General features: G+C 36.0%; 2 protein-coding genes across 3 annotated transcripts; both read right to left on the bottom strand.

The window, feature by feature from the left end:
- Nucleotides 1-542: 542 nt before the first annotated feature.
- Nucleotides 543-6,824, bottom strand: LOC127945003 (zinc finger protein 740). Of its 2 annotated transcripts, XM_052541482.1 has the most exons (7): nucleotides 6,682-6,824; nucleotides 4,901-5,067; nucleotides 3,974-4,165; nucleotides 2,994-3,128; nucleotides 2,762-2,891; nucleotides 2,534-2,652; nucleotides 543-1,064 (listed from the first exon to the last, which is right to left on the bottom strand). In XM_052541482.1, exons 2-7 carry the CDS (start codon nucleotides 4,943-4,945, stop codon nucleotides 894-896), a joined length of 792 nt encoding a protein of 263 aa, XP_052397442.1. In that variant the 5' UTR covers nucleotides 4,946-5,067; nucleotides 6,682-6,824; the 3' UTR covers nucleotides 543-893. The 2 variants fall into 2 exon arrangements, with proteins under 2 accessions (XP_052397442.1, XP_052397443.1); XM_052541483.1 differs by lacking the exon at nucleotides 4,901-5,067 and having other exon boundaries at nucleotides 6,682-6,800.
- Nucleotides 6,825-7,054: 230 nt separating this feature from the next.
- LOC127944866 (cysteine sulfinic acid decarboxylase-like) lies at nucleotides 7,055-13,929 on the bottom strand. The gene is made up of 15 exons (XM_052541201.1): nucleotides 13,652-13,929; nucleotides 13,287-13,451; nucleotides 12,149-12,279; nucleotides 11,933-12,059; nucleotides 11,691-11,781; nucleotides 10,167-10,389; nucleotides 9,982-10,061; nucleotides 9,844-9,898; nucleotides 9,260-9,376; nucleotides 9,054-9,118; nucleotides 8,863-8,944; nucleotides 8,506-8,705; nucleotides 8,322-8,373; nucleotides 8,126-8,215; nucleotides 7,055-8,032 (listed from the first exon to the last, which is right to left on the bottom strand). Exons 2-15 carry the CDS (start codon nucleotides 13,300-13,302, stop codon nucleotides 7,859-7,861), a joined length of 1,503 nt encoding a protein of 500 aa, XP_052397161.1. The 5' UTR covers nucleotides 13,303-13,451; nucleotides 13,652-13,929; the 3' UTR covers nucleotides 7,055-7,858.
- Nucleotides 13,930-15,966: the final 2,037 nt, after the last annotated feature.

Raw genomic sequence — 15,966 nt, 5'->3', positions numbered from 1 at the left:
CATTTCCCGTTATCCTCTCACATCAAACTCCACCAACATATTTGTTTAGAACGGTTTTGGACTGTTTTCAACTTATAAATGGTGATCTGTGCATATTTCTTTCCTGATTCAGATGAGACAACGTTTTGACTTGAGAAAGCAATATAATAGATAAATTAGTATTTTAGCCGGAGGCAATGGTTTGGGGGTCAAAGAGTCTTAAAAATGGACTAGACTAAAGATGATGGACTAGAGTGGTGTGGATTATTGTAATGTTTGTATCAGCTGTTTGGACACTCATTCTGACGGCACCCATTCACTGCAGAGGATCCACTGGTGAGCAAGAGATGGAATGCTACATTTCCTCAAATCTGGAAACAGAACAGGAAATGATTTATTAATGTGCACAGTGAAAAAATGTATACTATAAGTATTAGAATGTGTCTGTTGTCACTATAGCTGACTTCTCCGTAAATTCAGTGAAATGTTGTTGGCCTATGCAGCGAATTTGTGTGACCAACTTAAAAAGAAGCAAAATCTGCATGGGATTGTGCAGATTCCTATTGAAATGACTGGATTTTACTTGCAAAATTAAATGTGAGCACAACGTAACACTGAGAATCTCAACAATCTACAGTCCTGCATGGGATCTACACAAGAAAGCATTTCTAAACTACCAGAAATCATTATTGCCTGTATTGAATGCACAACTAACCCGCCTGCTGATCACAGTACCATCTAAAATACAAAATACGCTATTTCCCAGAGTCTAAGCAATATAAAAGAGTCCACTGGGATCAGAGCTGGACACACTGGAGTCTTTAAACAGTTTACAGGCTCAGATCCCCGGTCAGGTCATGTTGGCGAGTCCATTGCGTTTCCTGGGAAGTGGTTTGTACGCGATCGGAAGGCTGTCACGCCGCCAGCCTGCTGTTGTTTGTCTGCAGTGGGCTCCAGGACGCCGAGTGCTGAGAGGGGTCCTGAGAATACGACCGTCCCTCACAGCACGGCTGGTTCTCCTCTTTAGGGATGCCCACGGCACACAAACGTCGATGCCGTAGTAACCGGTCGGTTCTGGAAAAGTTCTGTGTGATGGAAGTGGTTCAGAGTTAGCATCTTTTTTTTTTACATGAAATTGTTCTTTTGGACATGCTTTTAATGAACTGATTGACTGATTCTCAGTGTCTAAAGAGCTTCCCAAAAGCACCAGCATGCCACTGAAAGTGTTCTCTTGTTGTGACTACTGTTTTATCATTATACTTCTGTAATCACTGTTTTCAAGTACATACATTACATTGTGTATGTATGTATAAAAATACACCACTGTTCAAAAGCTACAAAAGTAATATTTTTTTTATGGTAATGTTCAAGGTAGCAAATATTTGATCCGAAATAAAAGTAAAACAGTAATACTGTGAAATATTACTCTGTAATTTATTCCTGTGATGCAAAGCTGTATTTTCAGCATCATTACTCCAGTCTTCAGAGTCACATGGTCCTTCAGAAATTACTTTGATATGCAGTTTTGGCGCTCAAGAAACATCTTATAATAATCAATGTTTAAAAAACAGCTTTTTTCTCAGGACTCTTATATGAATAGAAAGAAGAACATTTATTTGAAACATTTTGATTGATTTTTTCCATAATATTACTGTCAGTTTTGATGAAATCAATACATCCTGGTTGAATAAAAGTATTAAATTTGTTAAAAAAAAAGAAAATATATATATTATTGACCTCAAACTTTTAAATGGTGGCATAAACATCCAGTTTGCAGACCATAACAGACTCGGATCATGATTTTTGCAAGCTGAAATGTCTTACTAGCTTGAAATCAACATTGTGTCAAGTTTATTACATAATAAAGGCATATGCATTAAGATTTTGTTAACCCTCTCAGGCTCAAATTAAGTTTTAGCAAAGTCCTTTGTCTCTGGTTATAGTACCAAGTTTTTAGTACTCCAGATACATAAAATATGTATCTGGAGTAATAAGGTACTTAGTTTTTAAACTGTTGCAAATCTGCAACGCCTGCCTTGAGAGGGTTAATAATCGGCGGTCACAGTAAAAGCAGTCATAAGATAAAAGGCAAAATCAACATGAATGCAAAACTCACTGTATTTACTTAAAATACACATTTCTAGTCTTATTGAATAAATTAATGTGTGAATTGCTTTCAATGAATTGAACTGAATTACTGAAAATAAATTTTTATTTAAAATAAAAAACTGTTTAAATGTAATATCGTGCTTTAACTCTTTCTTTTTTTTTTTTTTAGCTATCTTATTTTTCATCTAAACTGCTTCAACTGCTTCTTGCCATTCTTGCAAAATGACCAATTTTAATGATCAAATTTATTCACAATCAAGCTTTTGCTCCTTAAATATTCGGTTTCATTTCAAAATATGTCATAAATCGGACCATAAAAAGCCCCCATTTGTTGCCAGACACTATAAATTGCGGTTCTACTATCTTAAAGACGTGCATTTATGCACGTAATCGGCAAACAGCAAGCTCCCTGTGAATACAGCTGCCTGTGTTTGTCATGTCTCACCTGTTGGCAGCGGTCACACTGATAAGGCTTCTCACCGCTGTGAACACGCTTATGTCTTTCCAGGTGGTAGCGCTGAATAAACCTCATGTCACACATATCACACCCGAATGGCTTTTCCCCTAAATCAACGCACACACACACACACACAGAGATGTACACACAATTACTTCATGCATCTCTTTGTATGAAACGTAAGATGGCGTGGGAGCAGAAAGGCTCATGGCGTACCCGTATGGGTGAGAATGTGCCGTTTGAGATGGTAGCTACTGCGGAAAGCACTGTAGCAGTGCTCACATATGAAGTTCTTCTGCACTTGAGAGCTGAGTGAGTTATCGTCATTAACGTCAGGAATCTCCACCTTCACATCACATACAGAAGAAAAGAGGAGAGGGTCAGAATACGAGCTGAAGTGTGTAAATGTGATAAACATGCAGACTCTGCAGACGGACTGAACACATGCCTGGGGTTTTTCTCTCATTTTGGTGGGAAGTCCAGACTTCCTGTTCTTCTTCTTTGGCTGCACGTTCTGGCTGACTTGAACGTCTTTTTCATCCAAGAGCCTGGATGAGTGAAACTCTCCATCCTTGCGGATGAGCTGTTCAAAAACAGTATATAAGTCAACGGTTTGAAAGCAAATTATTTCATAAAATATGAAGCTAACAAATGTAAATGTTTGATTTAAATCTGTGCAGAGTTATATATAAAAATATATATCAAGCCTGTAGAATTTAAACATACACTACTTTTCAAAAGTTTGGAATCTGAAAGATAAAAAAAGAAAAATTATTGATAGAAGTCTTTTATGTATTCCAAGGTTGAATTCATTTGATCAAAAATACAGTCAAACTATAATATTGTGAAATATTATTAGGATGTGAAATAACCGTTTTCTATTTTAATTTATTTTTAAATCTTTTTAGCAGCCATCGCTCTAGTCTTGAGTCTCAGACACCATTTTTGCTTCTCAGGAAACACTTCTTATTAATACCAGTGTTGGAAATGTTGCTCAATATATTTGTGGAAACAGTGTTTTTTTTTTTAGGATTCTTTGATGAATGGAAAATTCTTAAAAAGAATAAAGAAATCTTTTGTAACCTTATAAATGTCTTTATTGTCAACTGATATATTTAATGAACCCTTTATGAAGTATTAAGAAGTTTTCTTTCCGTCTAAAAATCTTACTGATCCCAACCTTTTGAACAGTAGTTCAATAGTTTTATGCATTTGGTAGTTTTTATCCAAATAAAGCAATTCACATTGCATTCAAGTCACATATTTTATCATTTCATGCTTTCCCTGGGAATTGAACTCATGACCTTAGCATTAGCTACAGGACTCTATGAAAGACTTTCAAAATATAAATGAATAGTTCACCCCAAATATTCATTCCAAACCAATATGACTTTCTTTCCCAGCACAAATCATGTCTTTGTCTCTTACCAATGGTGGGCAGCTGACTCCTGAGGGAAGCACCATGAGGCCGTGTTGGCTGTGTGTGTTCTGGTTGTGGCTGTGATTGTTTTCTCTCTGTCCCTGGCCCAGATGAGAGCCCATCTTCTTATGGCTGGGCATGGAGCTGGCCTGCATAAGTGCCATGCTGGACAGCACTGCTTCACAGCCAAGCAACCCAGCCTGTGAGAAATACAACCACAAGCATACACATCTGTTCAAAAAGGCACTAAAGGCACTCATCTAATGAGTTGGATATTTATCTTGAAATTTGACAAATGTGACCCAGTTAACTCTTCACAGTCACGATCTGTCAGATTGTGTATGCAAATATGTCAAGAGCATGCCCAGGTCATTTTACAAAAATAATAATGTCGCCTTAATGATCCTAAAAATACATAATTTATGCAAAAATAAAATCTCTTTTTAACATTAAGATTATTGCATTATGAAATTTTTATAACAATTATTCACATTTTCCCCACAATTCACAGTACCGTATTATTCACAAAGGTCACTCCCATTATTGCAAAATAGTCTATTGTCAATGTACTGCAGTAAAATAAAATCTTAAATCATATAAGAATATATATTTTTAATACTACAACAATGTGTAACGTGCTTAAATGTCATGAAATTTTTTTTAGGGCCATTTAGGCATTAGGTATTTTTAATCATGCAAAATATAGTTTGGGGTATAAATATGATCCAGACACATTCTTGACAGCTTTTGTAAGATTCAGCCCATTACTATAATATCTCTACATTTTGTGTCAAGTCACGCTGTGGAAGTAAATTACAAAGAGTTTAATACACAGAAACGGCAAGCAAAACAAAAAAATGAAGGCATTCTTTTTCAAAACAAATGTGGACAAATGCAGAAAATGCAAATGAAGAAGAGAAAAAAAACACACTGACCCATTTCATGTGATCTCTCACTGAGCTGTTGGAAAGGTGTGACATCGCAGTGGTGAGAGTGTATGTATGTGTGTGTGTGTGTGTGTGTTGGGGTACAGAGGGGGCTTCGCTCGGGGCAGGGAGAGTGTTTAGAGACCACACAAGCCCCAACCATCAGGGGCCCAAGCCTGGAAACAGAAGGGAGTGGGGGTATAAAGCCAGGGTAATATCCATCTCTGTCTATGATGTTGCCACACATCTACCCCACCATTAACAGAAGCTGTCAACCATGGACAAATCCCAGCTTTTATTTGCTTGAATCAGACCTTTTCCATGTCTGCATTGCCAAGCCTTTGTTTATGTAGGCTTATGGGGCTGTGTTTTTAAGCCATAAGAATTTGGCTTCAGACTGGTGTCAAGAGTCCCTAAATGATATCTGGAAACAAACCAGGTCCAAACTGAAACTGAGTGGAGTGGATTATCATTGGTTCTGTCAAACTGAAATGGTAGGAATACATCCGAGCGTTTATGCCCTGTTGATTTTGGATTTGGTTGGTCAGATTCTGGGACTCACTGCAATAAAGAACAGATTTATTTCAACCACCCTCTTTCCTTCCATTGCTTATTCCTGTGCATAAGTCCGACTAACTCACCATCAAAGATCCAGATAAACACAACTATAAATCATGAATGAATAAAATAAGGGCACGGAAGCCACTGGACAATGAAAGCAATTGCATTGCTACAAAATGAACATAGCATGCTTGCAATGACATTTAGATCCAGGTGAGTGGGTGAATATTGTATGTTGAGTTTTCCATTTTTTTTTTTGGCAAGTGAGGGGATTTGGACAGGGTCCTGAAGGTTAAATTAATTCCAGGGGATAAAAAATAAAATCACATCAGTCTTATCACATGGCAAACAGATAGCAGTCTGAAGCAAACCAAGCCAAAGACAACAAACTTCACAAGAAAAACTCAATTGCATGTAATACACTCGTTTATATCCAATTTAGCCTGTCATTTTAGGCAATATGTGCTTATTAGAAACCATGATATGTGTATGCCAATTAAAGCAAGTATTAACCCGCTCAGACCAAGTGACATCACTTACAATGGACATCACTTGTATTTATTTTTAATTTTTTTACATTATGACATTATCACACAGGTTCATATAACAGTTAATATTATATGCAACATGAATCGAAAGGTTGCATGTCTGAACCACGAAGAGCTTTTAATGATCTTTAATGCGTTTAAAAACATACATGTTTAGCTTTACTTGCTTCCAAGAATTTAATTCATAATTAACATTAATTTAAATGTAACTACTATTCAAATTTAATACGCATACATTTCACAAAAAAACACGTGATTTAAAAACAACTTGAAAGTACAATAATGTAATATTAGCATTATTAAAATAAATTGTATAAATTGTTCACAACCAATGTCCGTTGCAATGCTGATATATAATAATATATGGCTAAAACATATATGATGATATAATATATACAATTAAATCAATATAGTCTATAGTCGTATTATTTGTGTCTGGAACTGAATTCAGGTCTGAACGGGTTGAAAGTAACAAAGATATTTGTAATGTCAGTATCTGAGTCAAATTGATTTGTGTTCAGTCTGAAGTGTAAACCCATTATTGAAGTAAACTCCTCATTCATCCTGCAGCACAACAGGGCGTGAGTTCACGGTCTGTTTAACTTCACATTTAAATCCTTTTGATACATTTTTAATAATGTTTTAGGTTTAATAAAAGCAGGCGGTTCGGATTTGTTTTACCTTACTCTTCTCGGTTTACAGTAGCCCAATGTTTTCTTGTCGGACAATTTTAACAGTTTACAAACACAGGAAACGTTACCGGAAGTGCTCTCAGGGGAGAGCGCATACTGTCACGTGATCACCGCACTGGCAACAAATTAAAGGCAGCTTCCGGTGTAAATAAAGTACATGAGTTTTAGGAGTGATTTTTTTTATTAATATGTAAAATGATGAGATGCTTGCTAATTATATATTTATTTATTTATTTGGAAACGTGAAAATATACTTTATATCCTTTAATACATAAAGGTTTTTGTGACAAATATGGACGTTTTCATTTACAAATTTCAAAACAGAGTAAAACAAAATGACAAAAAAAAAAAAAAAAAAAAAAACAATCTTTCAGCTTTTCTGAAACGTTCAACCTATCACATATTGACCTATATTTTTGGTAAGAAAAATAACATTGTACAGACAACATGGTGAACAAAAGGTCACAATTTAACACAATCAAGTGATTATCATCATCAACTAATTTATTAAATAGCTATCCTTATTAAATAATGGACAATTACTAAAATAAAAATATTTTGTATGTTTAAAGGACATTTTTACATTTTTTCCCCACACATAAATTCAGATATCACTGAAAGAAGTGTCATGAAAATAAAATCTTACTTGTTTCTGTGGCAGCCCTAGGCTCTAAAAAGACAAGAAAAGGAGCGAGAGAGAGAGAGAGAGAGAGAGAGAGAGAGAGAGAGAGAGAGAGAGAGAGAGAGAGAGAGAGAGTGTAAAAGGAACAGCCACACTTTAGCCAATCAGAAACGCTTTCTGCCTGTGAATCATTTTGCACATTCAGTTTTGCTGATATACAATTTCACAGTGCTTCTCAATCCTGGTCCTGGAGGTCCCAGCAGTACACATTTTGGATGTCGCCCTTTATTTAATACATTTGATTAGTAAATTAGTAAAAGCCCTAAGATCTAAATGGGGTTTTCCCAAATGAATTCAATGTGGGCCAGAATCTATGAGATTCATTCACTTTATGACCTCTGTCCTCTGTAGACACAGAGTTTTTCCTGGCTTAGTCAGCCAAGTCAGCATTTTAGTAACCTTTAGCAAATTACAAATTATAAATATCAAGGTGAGAGGGGTTAATTTGACATTGTCTATTAGTAGACCACTGATATTCATCTAACTACAGGTCCTTCCCTAGTTCTTCTATCTCATCAAGGAAGAAATCCATGTCCTTGGTGGTCAGCTGAGGAGAAACGACAACCATACGGAAGAAGTTGACATGTCCATCCATGGGCTGGTATCCCACCATCATTGTTCCACGCTTTATCATTCTCTCTTTGATGACTGGCGCCACCTGATGGCACACATTGAGCATGACAATAATTCCGTGCTCGATAATTAAATTCTCAGCCATTTTATTTGTCCTTCTACATTAAACAATGCTGACCTTTGATAACCTTTCCTGGTAATCCGGACTGTTCTCCTTCCCTTTCAGACTGGGTGGAATGAACCAGAAGCAAATGTTCACAAAATGCCCCTATTAGAAAACACAAACCATATATAAATACGGTATATAAACATGCATTATATTTACGTAAACATAAGTACACTACTTCAGGTTTGTATATAGTGCAACACTGTACCTTACAGACCAACTTGAAATTCTCCCTTTTCTCCATTTCTTCAACTAAATACCTGGTGCAAACATAAATAAGAGATTATTAAAACACACACACACACACACACACACATATACATACAGTAACATTCAAAAGTTTGGGATCAGTGAGCCTTAAAAAAATATTTTATTGTCACAAAAATAAATACCTTGTGAGGGCAAAGGCCTTATCCACTCGCTCTGAAAGCCCATGTGTTCCAATTGCTTTCCACATTAACCAGAGCTTCAAACAATCCACCTTGCGGCCACACTGGATCGATTTGTCTCCCGTGTCCAGACTTGTATCATAGAACTTGTCTTGCTGGAATAAGTAGGTTGCGTTAGCACTGTGACAGTGCATTAGCAGATTCTACAGATTGAGATGAGGAAGATCAAATTAAGAACAGTCAAGTGCACATGTGGACAAGTCAACACAAGTCGTTCATTTGACTAATGAGCAAAACACTGTAGGGGTTAGAAGTAGAAGAAAAGACAGATGAATTGCTACATTTCATAAGCATTCATACCGTGGTGTCTCTTAACAAAATCACAGAGCACTGCAATCCTGCTAGAAGCATTTTGTGAGGGTTCCAGGTCACAGAGTTTGCTCTGCAGAGTGTTAAAAAAAGAAACATAGTCAAAGATGGGTTACTTCTCTTCCCAAAGCACATTCAATTCAGGGCTCATTCTTTAAGCCCACAGTACACAGAGTCCAAACCTTTCTATTCCTGCAAGCAGATGTTTGTGATTTTTGGAAAACAGTACGCTTCCTCCCCATGCGGCCTGTAAAGGAGAGAGATCCAGATTGTAACAATTAGGAACGGGTGAAATTCTGCAAACAACTGCATACACTGAAGTGGGGGCCAACATGCATATAGACATGTTGCACAATGAGGTTACATGAGGTAAACATGCCGCACTTACGTCAATGTGCATCCACATGCCGTTTCTTTCACTTATGTCAGCTATGTGGTTCAGAGGATCAAAGGCACCCTGCACCGTGGTACCCGCTGTGGCATTAACGAAAAATGGCACAGCATCCTGAAGGAGACACATTAGTTAAACATCAAGGAAAAAATTCAAATGGATTTGCAATGAGATAATTCATAACAGAATTTATATTTATATTATCACTTACACAAACCACTTTAAATGTACCATATTAGTTCACTATAAAAATTATAAACACCAACACTCAGAAATGTGGGAGTTGATCATAAGTGAAAATAGACATTTATCATGTTTTACAATTTTACTTTCCATTAATTAAAAAATCCTAAAATAATTTTCACAAGTTTCCACAAAAATATTAAGCAGCACATCGGTTTGATTTCTGAAGGATCATGTGACACTGAAGATTGGAGTAATGATGCTGAAAATTCAGATTTGCTTTACATTAATAAATTACATTTTATAATATATTAAAATAGAAAAAAATACCTTTTAAATTATAATATTATTTCATTAAATTAAAAAAATCACCTTAATGACATAATTTAAATATTTACTTTTGATTTTGCTTGCACTATTTTTGCCTCCAGGTCCTCTGGTATCATGCTGCCGCTGTAGAGGAACAAAGAAACATTTTAAACAAATTTAAAGTGAACCTGTATATTGTTTTCCAAAATGTGTAAGACATAAGGTACCTCTCATCCGCTTGTACAATAAAAACATTATCTGTTCCAATCCCAAGAAAAGCAGCAGCTTTTTTCATGGAGTAATGACTCTAAAAGAAATAAAAAACATACAATTTGATGGTACAATTTAGATGATACTCCATTGTATACCTATTTAAATCTAAGATTAGAAAAAGTAACTTCTGACTTTTTACCTGTTGTGATGTAAATATAGCCATGCGTGGTGTGGCCCACAAGCCTTGTGTCTTCACTTGAGGGAAGGCCCAGTACCGTGCGATGTTCATGGCGTACATGTTGGACACTGAACCCCCGGGACAAAATATCCCATCTCCTTCTGACCAGCCAACTAGAGAGCGAAGCTTACGGAGCACTTCCTCCTCCATCAGGACAAACACCGGAGCCACTTCATAGGTGTATCTGTAACAACTTCACACTGAGTATTTTGAGCATGACATGCATGTATTTGCATCAGTGTTATTTTAGTATTATCGATATCTTATTATAATAGTTTGGAAAAATGTAAATCACATCACATGCATTTCATCTCTTGTTCACCAATGGGATCATCTGCAGTGAATGGGTGCCGTCAGAATGCAAACAAATGATAAAAACATCACAATAATCCACAAGTAATCTACACTACTCCAGTGCATCAATTAACATACTGCAAAGTGAAAAACTGCTTGTTTGTAAGAAAACAATCCATCGTAATGACATTTCTAGCTGCTTCTGACAAAAACAGTCTATCCATAATATTGCTTTCTCCAATGAAAGAGTTGTCTCTGCACAGATCAAGCACAGGTGACAGTCTAAAACTGACATATGTTGGTGGATTTTGATGTGAGAGGTCAACAGGACATTGACTTTTTCACTGGAAGAAGAGTGATGGCCTCTATTTTGGTCAGAAGCGATGGGTTGAAGTTAAAATATCTTGATGGATTCGTTTCTTAAAAACGCGCAACTTTTCACTTCACAAGATGTTAACTGATGGACTGGAGCAGTGTGGATTACTTGTGATGTTTTTATCAGCTGTTTGGACTCTCATTATGACGGCACCCATTCACTGCAGAGTATCCATTCGTGAGTAAGTGATGTAATGCTAAATGCGAAATTTCTCCAAATATTTTTCCACGAAGAAACAAATTAATCTACATCTACATCTTTGACTTAAAAAATGTCATTTTTTTGTGTGTGATCTATTCCTTTAAGATTTTGAATGAGTTTTTATCTTTATATTTTCTGTTTTTATTTTTAACAATTTTGTTGTTCGTTTTGGTTGTTTTATACATTTTATTCATTTCAAATTCATAGCGCATGTAAATTTTCAAATAATATTAAAGAACAATCTCCGTTTTAGTTAATGATAACAATGCTGTTTGCACTGTCTAAAAAACTTCAGATCCTAATTTAATCAATCTCTAATCAAAACAGTTTTTAGATGAAAACAGTGTGGCTCCATGCGGTTATCAAACAGAGTCATCTGATAACTTCAAGTGCTCTGATAAGTTACTCATTACTATGAAAACAGGGTTTAATGGGGCACTTCAGAAACAGTGTAACAGTTCACTCCAAATGTAACACTTATGAATCCTTCAGTTAACAAAACGCCATACAGACCATTTTACAACCCTCATCTGAGGATCTAGGATGGCACATCCGCTGTAACACATTAACATGAACACCTGAAAATGTATACATAATAGTGTATCCACACGTACTGGCTGGTGTTGAGGGTTTCGGTGAGGAGCCGTCCTGTCAATGCATGGTAGTCCACGCCAGCAAACAGTTGATTGAAGAACCGAGGATGACCTGTAAACGAAAGAAGGCTCTGGACCAGGATGTAACCACATATTGAAGATTTAAGAGGAACAAATTTCAGAATAAAACACTGAAAAACCCATACAGGTCAACCACCAATATAAATAATTAGTTGGATGTGATCCCAACACATGCGACATACAGGTTTTAACGCTGTATCTCGCCACATCTTGGACCCTCTGCAGTAACTGCTCGTGAGATTCTCCATGTTCTCGGAGATCGAGGTCCAGAAGGGCTCTCAGCTGATCTGGTTCTTTCCACTCACACACCTGTGATTGCAAAGACATGCAGCTGATCTCATAAGATATATGATAAGATCAGCTGTTAAATGAGATGATCAGTTCTTAAAAGACTTGACCTTCTCCTTCAAGTCAGTTCCTTTGTGAAGTATCTCCTCCAGAATCACATTGAAAGCCTCCGTGAGGAACAGCTTGCCATCTGACTCGTACATGTCTGATTCTTCCAGGTGGACGTGCCCATTAATATATTCTGTGAAATACATAAAAGATCATCTATTACTAAATAAGCAAAAGAAATGTGATTAAAGAAACCAACCAATGTTCAATAAATAATCAATTTTAAGTTTATGCAAAAATGCAACAAGTGTTTGTGTGTGTATATATATCATAATAGCAATGCCATTTCCCTTTATGTGGTTTATGAAACATTGTAGCTGGTTCATGTAGACCAGATTAGACCAGCCTACTGATTACAACACTGATTAACAGTAAAACAAAGATAGCACACATGATTAATTAAATTACATTAAAATGTTCATTTAATCTAAAAGACGTGGATGATTTATATACATTTCATTGTAATTGAGCTACATTGCATTATAATATAGATATATAATTTATATGCCTTTACATTTACAAATCAATAGACCATAAAAACGCATTCGTCGCACTTTTGATGAACTCTAACTGGAGCGTAATACAGAATCCACAACCAATCAGAACTCAAGATTCGGATTTACAATAAGCGTTATAAATTCCATGACAACCATCAAGATATTTTATGAAGAAAACGTCATCAACGCCCGATTACTTTTTTTTTCTCAAGGCTCTGGAAATATGATCCCAAAGAGCAAAATGGCTGTCAGAAAATTCTGGAAAATTTAGCTGTAATGTGCAACTTTTGGCTTTTGTTTAGAACAAGACATAGAACAACATATTTTTTCTGTTTAGGTTCTTTATTTAGTAGGCTAGCTATCCAACTGTGGTCGATGAAAGAGCGGAGAGGCGTCACTTTTCAATTCCTGCAACTTATGCAATAGTTTTTATACAATGCATCTTTCACCGACCACTCGAAAAATGCAATCCAAACCTGTAATTTATGCCCGCTTTTAAATATGGTGAAACGTTTGCACGCGCACAGGTCTCGTACCGTTAGTATTACATCATCAGACAGAAATGCGCGATTTAGCAGAACTATTAAATCAGTGCATTTAAGAGAAACTTCACGCGTGCATCCAAGACAATCAAACCTCTCACCTTCAGATGAACTCATCGTGCGGTTTAATATCCTTTCTGATTATCACTGAGACTCTGCTGTTTCTGATGTGTTAAAGATGCCTTGAGACCCTCAGTGGTTCATTGCAAGATCCAGCCTTTCATATACGTGGAAGCACACGCCTGATTCGTCATTCAAGTGACATCCTATAATTGGATTAGAGTTATATGGGTGTGCCAAAGAAAAATCTATTTTTAACTAAAAAAAAAAAAAAAAGCTTTCTGAAGACCCAGGTGTCGTGATACGGGGCTATCAGATGCATGCAACTATCAAGTACATATCTGATTAAGATAATTCCAGCATTTTAATTTCTTAAAAATGTTGAGAATATCTCCAGGTTTCTTACCTTCTGCAAAACCATTGGATGGTTTTATTTGCAGGGTCCTGTATCTTAGTTGATAAGTGTGCTTAAACTGTGACTCACACACAACCAACCAATAAGAATAATCAATACAACAACTTTACATACGATGACACACACGTTCATTTAGGCCATGAATGCTGCAAAACAGGGGTACAACATTCAACATCTTCCAGACTCTGCAGTGTTCTAAGTTCACATTAGACTGTTAGAGTTTGCTGATGAAAGAAACACATATCCTTCCACGTACAGTATGTTTGTTAGGTTGCTCCATGATCCCACACACACTCACTCAGAAGAGAGGAATGGAATGTCACAGGGTTCAAAAAAAGAGTCTGGACCAATGTGGAGCTGTTATCTTATAGGAACTTTCCTATGGGAAACAAAAGGTGACTGGTGAATATCTGCATGTAAATTTATGTTAAGGCATTTTGCTGGAATCAATGAAAGAGTCACATGAAAAGAAAAAGGCATTGGAAATTACATTTAAAAATTATTTAGCAGGCTCATGATAATGTAATCTTGTATTTCCCAATTTCATCTGGTTTCGCCATGTTTGGTATGAACAAAAGAAATTCACCCTCATGTCACAGAGATTCTGATGAAGAGAGGAGATTCAGCTTAAAAAAACTATGCTCTCCGGGAGCCAGATTTTTATATCCTTAGGCTATAAATCAATAAACATGACACAGCATATCTAACAAGTATCTATATCCTACAATAAAACAAGTTATAAAGCAATACAATTTCATTAAAATCCAAATGACAGTATAGTGATTAATTTCTTTATTTATATAGATTTTTTTGTTTTTAAAAATAACCCATCACAGAAGCATGATCAATTTCTTTTACAAAACAGAAATAATTAAAAAATATAGAAAAGTTACAAAAAAGTACAAAAACAGAGTAACATGAAATAGTCCAATTAATGTTAAGAGTGGGAACACGTCAGGTTGCAATAATCCCAAAAGATTCCATGAAATCTGGCAAGACTAGACCCTAGACACCGACTAGGCACAGGTCTGTGCAATGGAATTGTACAAAGCTCCGCCTCCAATCCTATCACCTGCTTGGCATGCAAAACAAGGGTGAACAAGGGTGAAACCATAGACAGTAAAAGAAAGGTGAAACACCAGGGTGAAAATGCATCAGGGTGAAACAACGTGATACTTGCCGAGAGAGCGAAGGTCGCGTTATGTTGCCACATAGCGGTCTCTATTGGAACATACAACTTTTTAAACTTCCGTCATAAACACGACTATTCCTTATCTGTTCATGGAATCGGTTCAAATTTTAAGACTTTGATAAAAGCTTCCACATTAATTTACTTAAAAAGAGGAAAAGTATACTTCTGTAGAATGGAATGCTACCGTACCGTTCACACTCACCTCAAACTTATATTTAAAAAAAAAAACACAAACTGAAATGCAATCTAAAAAGTAGGAATGGAACTTGATCTTACTTTAAAATCAGCTTAAGAGAAAAACAATTAAAGCTGCAGTCCGTAACTTTTTTTTGGTTAAAAATGATCTAAAGCCAATATTTGCGCAAGTACATAATTAGCCAGTGTTTAAAACTATCGACCTAGTTTAGTCTGATTCACAACAATTAGCTTGCAATAATGTTTTCTCATTTGAGTGGTCCCAGTAGGTTTTCGCGGGAAATTCGAACGTGCTACCGTGTCATTACGTCACGTCTGTAAACTTATTATAAAGAAGTTGCCCGGCTAGGCTATCACAAGTGAGGATCCTGCAGGTGGTAGATAATTTATAGCCTTTTCTCACAGCGGGCAGAATAATTACATTTATAATTTTGATGGAGGTGATTGGGATTAAGCTCGAGTATGTGTGGCAGTCGAGGCTTTTACTGTATAAAACAGCAAATTACAGATGTGAAGGTGTGCAGAATGCACAAGAAACTAGTTGTTTATATGAAACAAATGTGAATTAAATTAAATTATATTCCAGTTTGAAATGTGCTTCAGATTACAGATGAATGAATGAATGATAGCCTGGGTTTAGACCAAATTTTAAAGACAACCAGTTCGAAGCAAAAATCATTTGCTTTTTTGGGTTAAAATAATTTCTTAATATGAAATTCGAATAATGTAACAATTAGATTAGATTGTACAGAAATCTAAATATACAGGCTAATACACAATATATACACAGTCACACAATACTGATGTTGTTAAGATTAATATTTTGAAATTTAAAGTATAACAATAATTTACAGGGTTTGACGCGATATGAACTAACCGATCTTTAGTTTTAATTACCAGTGGTAATGCTTTTTTTCCC

Source organism: Carassius gibelio, chromosome A23 (assembly GCF_023724105.1).
Source record: "Carassius gibelio isolate Cgi1373 ecotype wild population from Czech Republic chromosome A23, carGib1.2-hapl.c, whole genome shotgun sequence".
Classification (NCBI taxonomy): domain Eukaryota; kingdom Metazoa; phylum Chordata; class Actinopteri; order Cypriniformes; family Cyprinidae; genus Carassius; species Carassius gibelio.
Note: the sequence above shows the minus strand (reverse complement) of the source record. Positions and strands in the feature narration are given on the sequence as shown.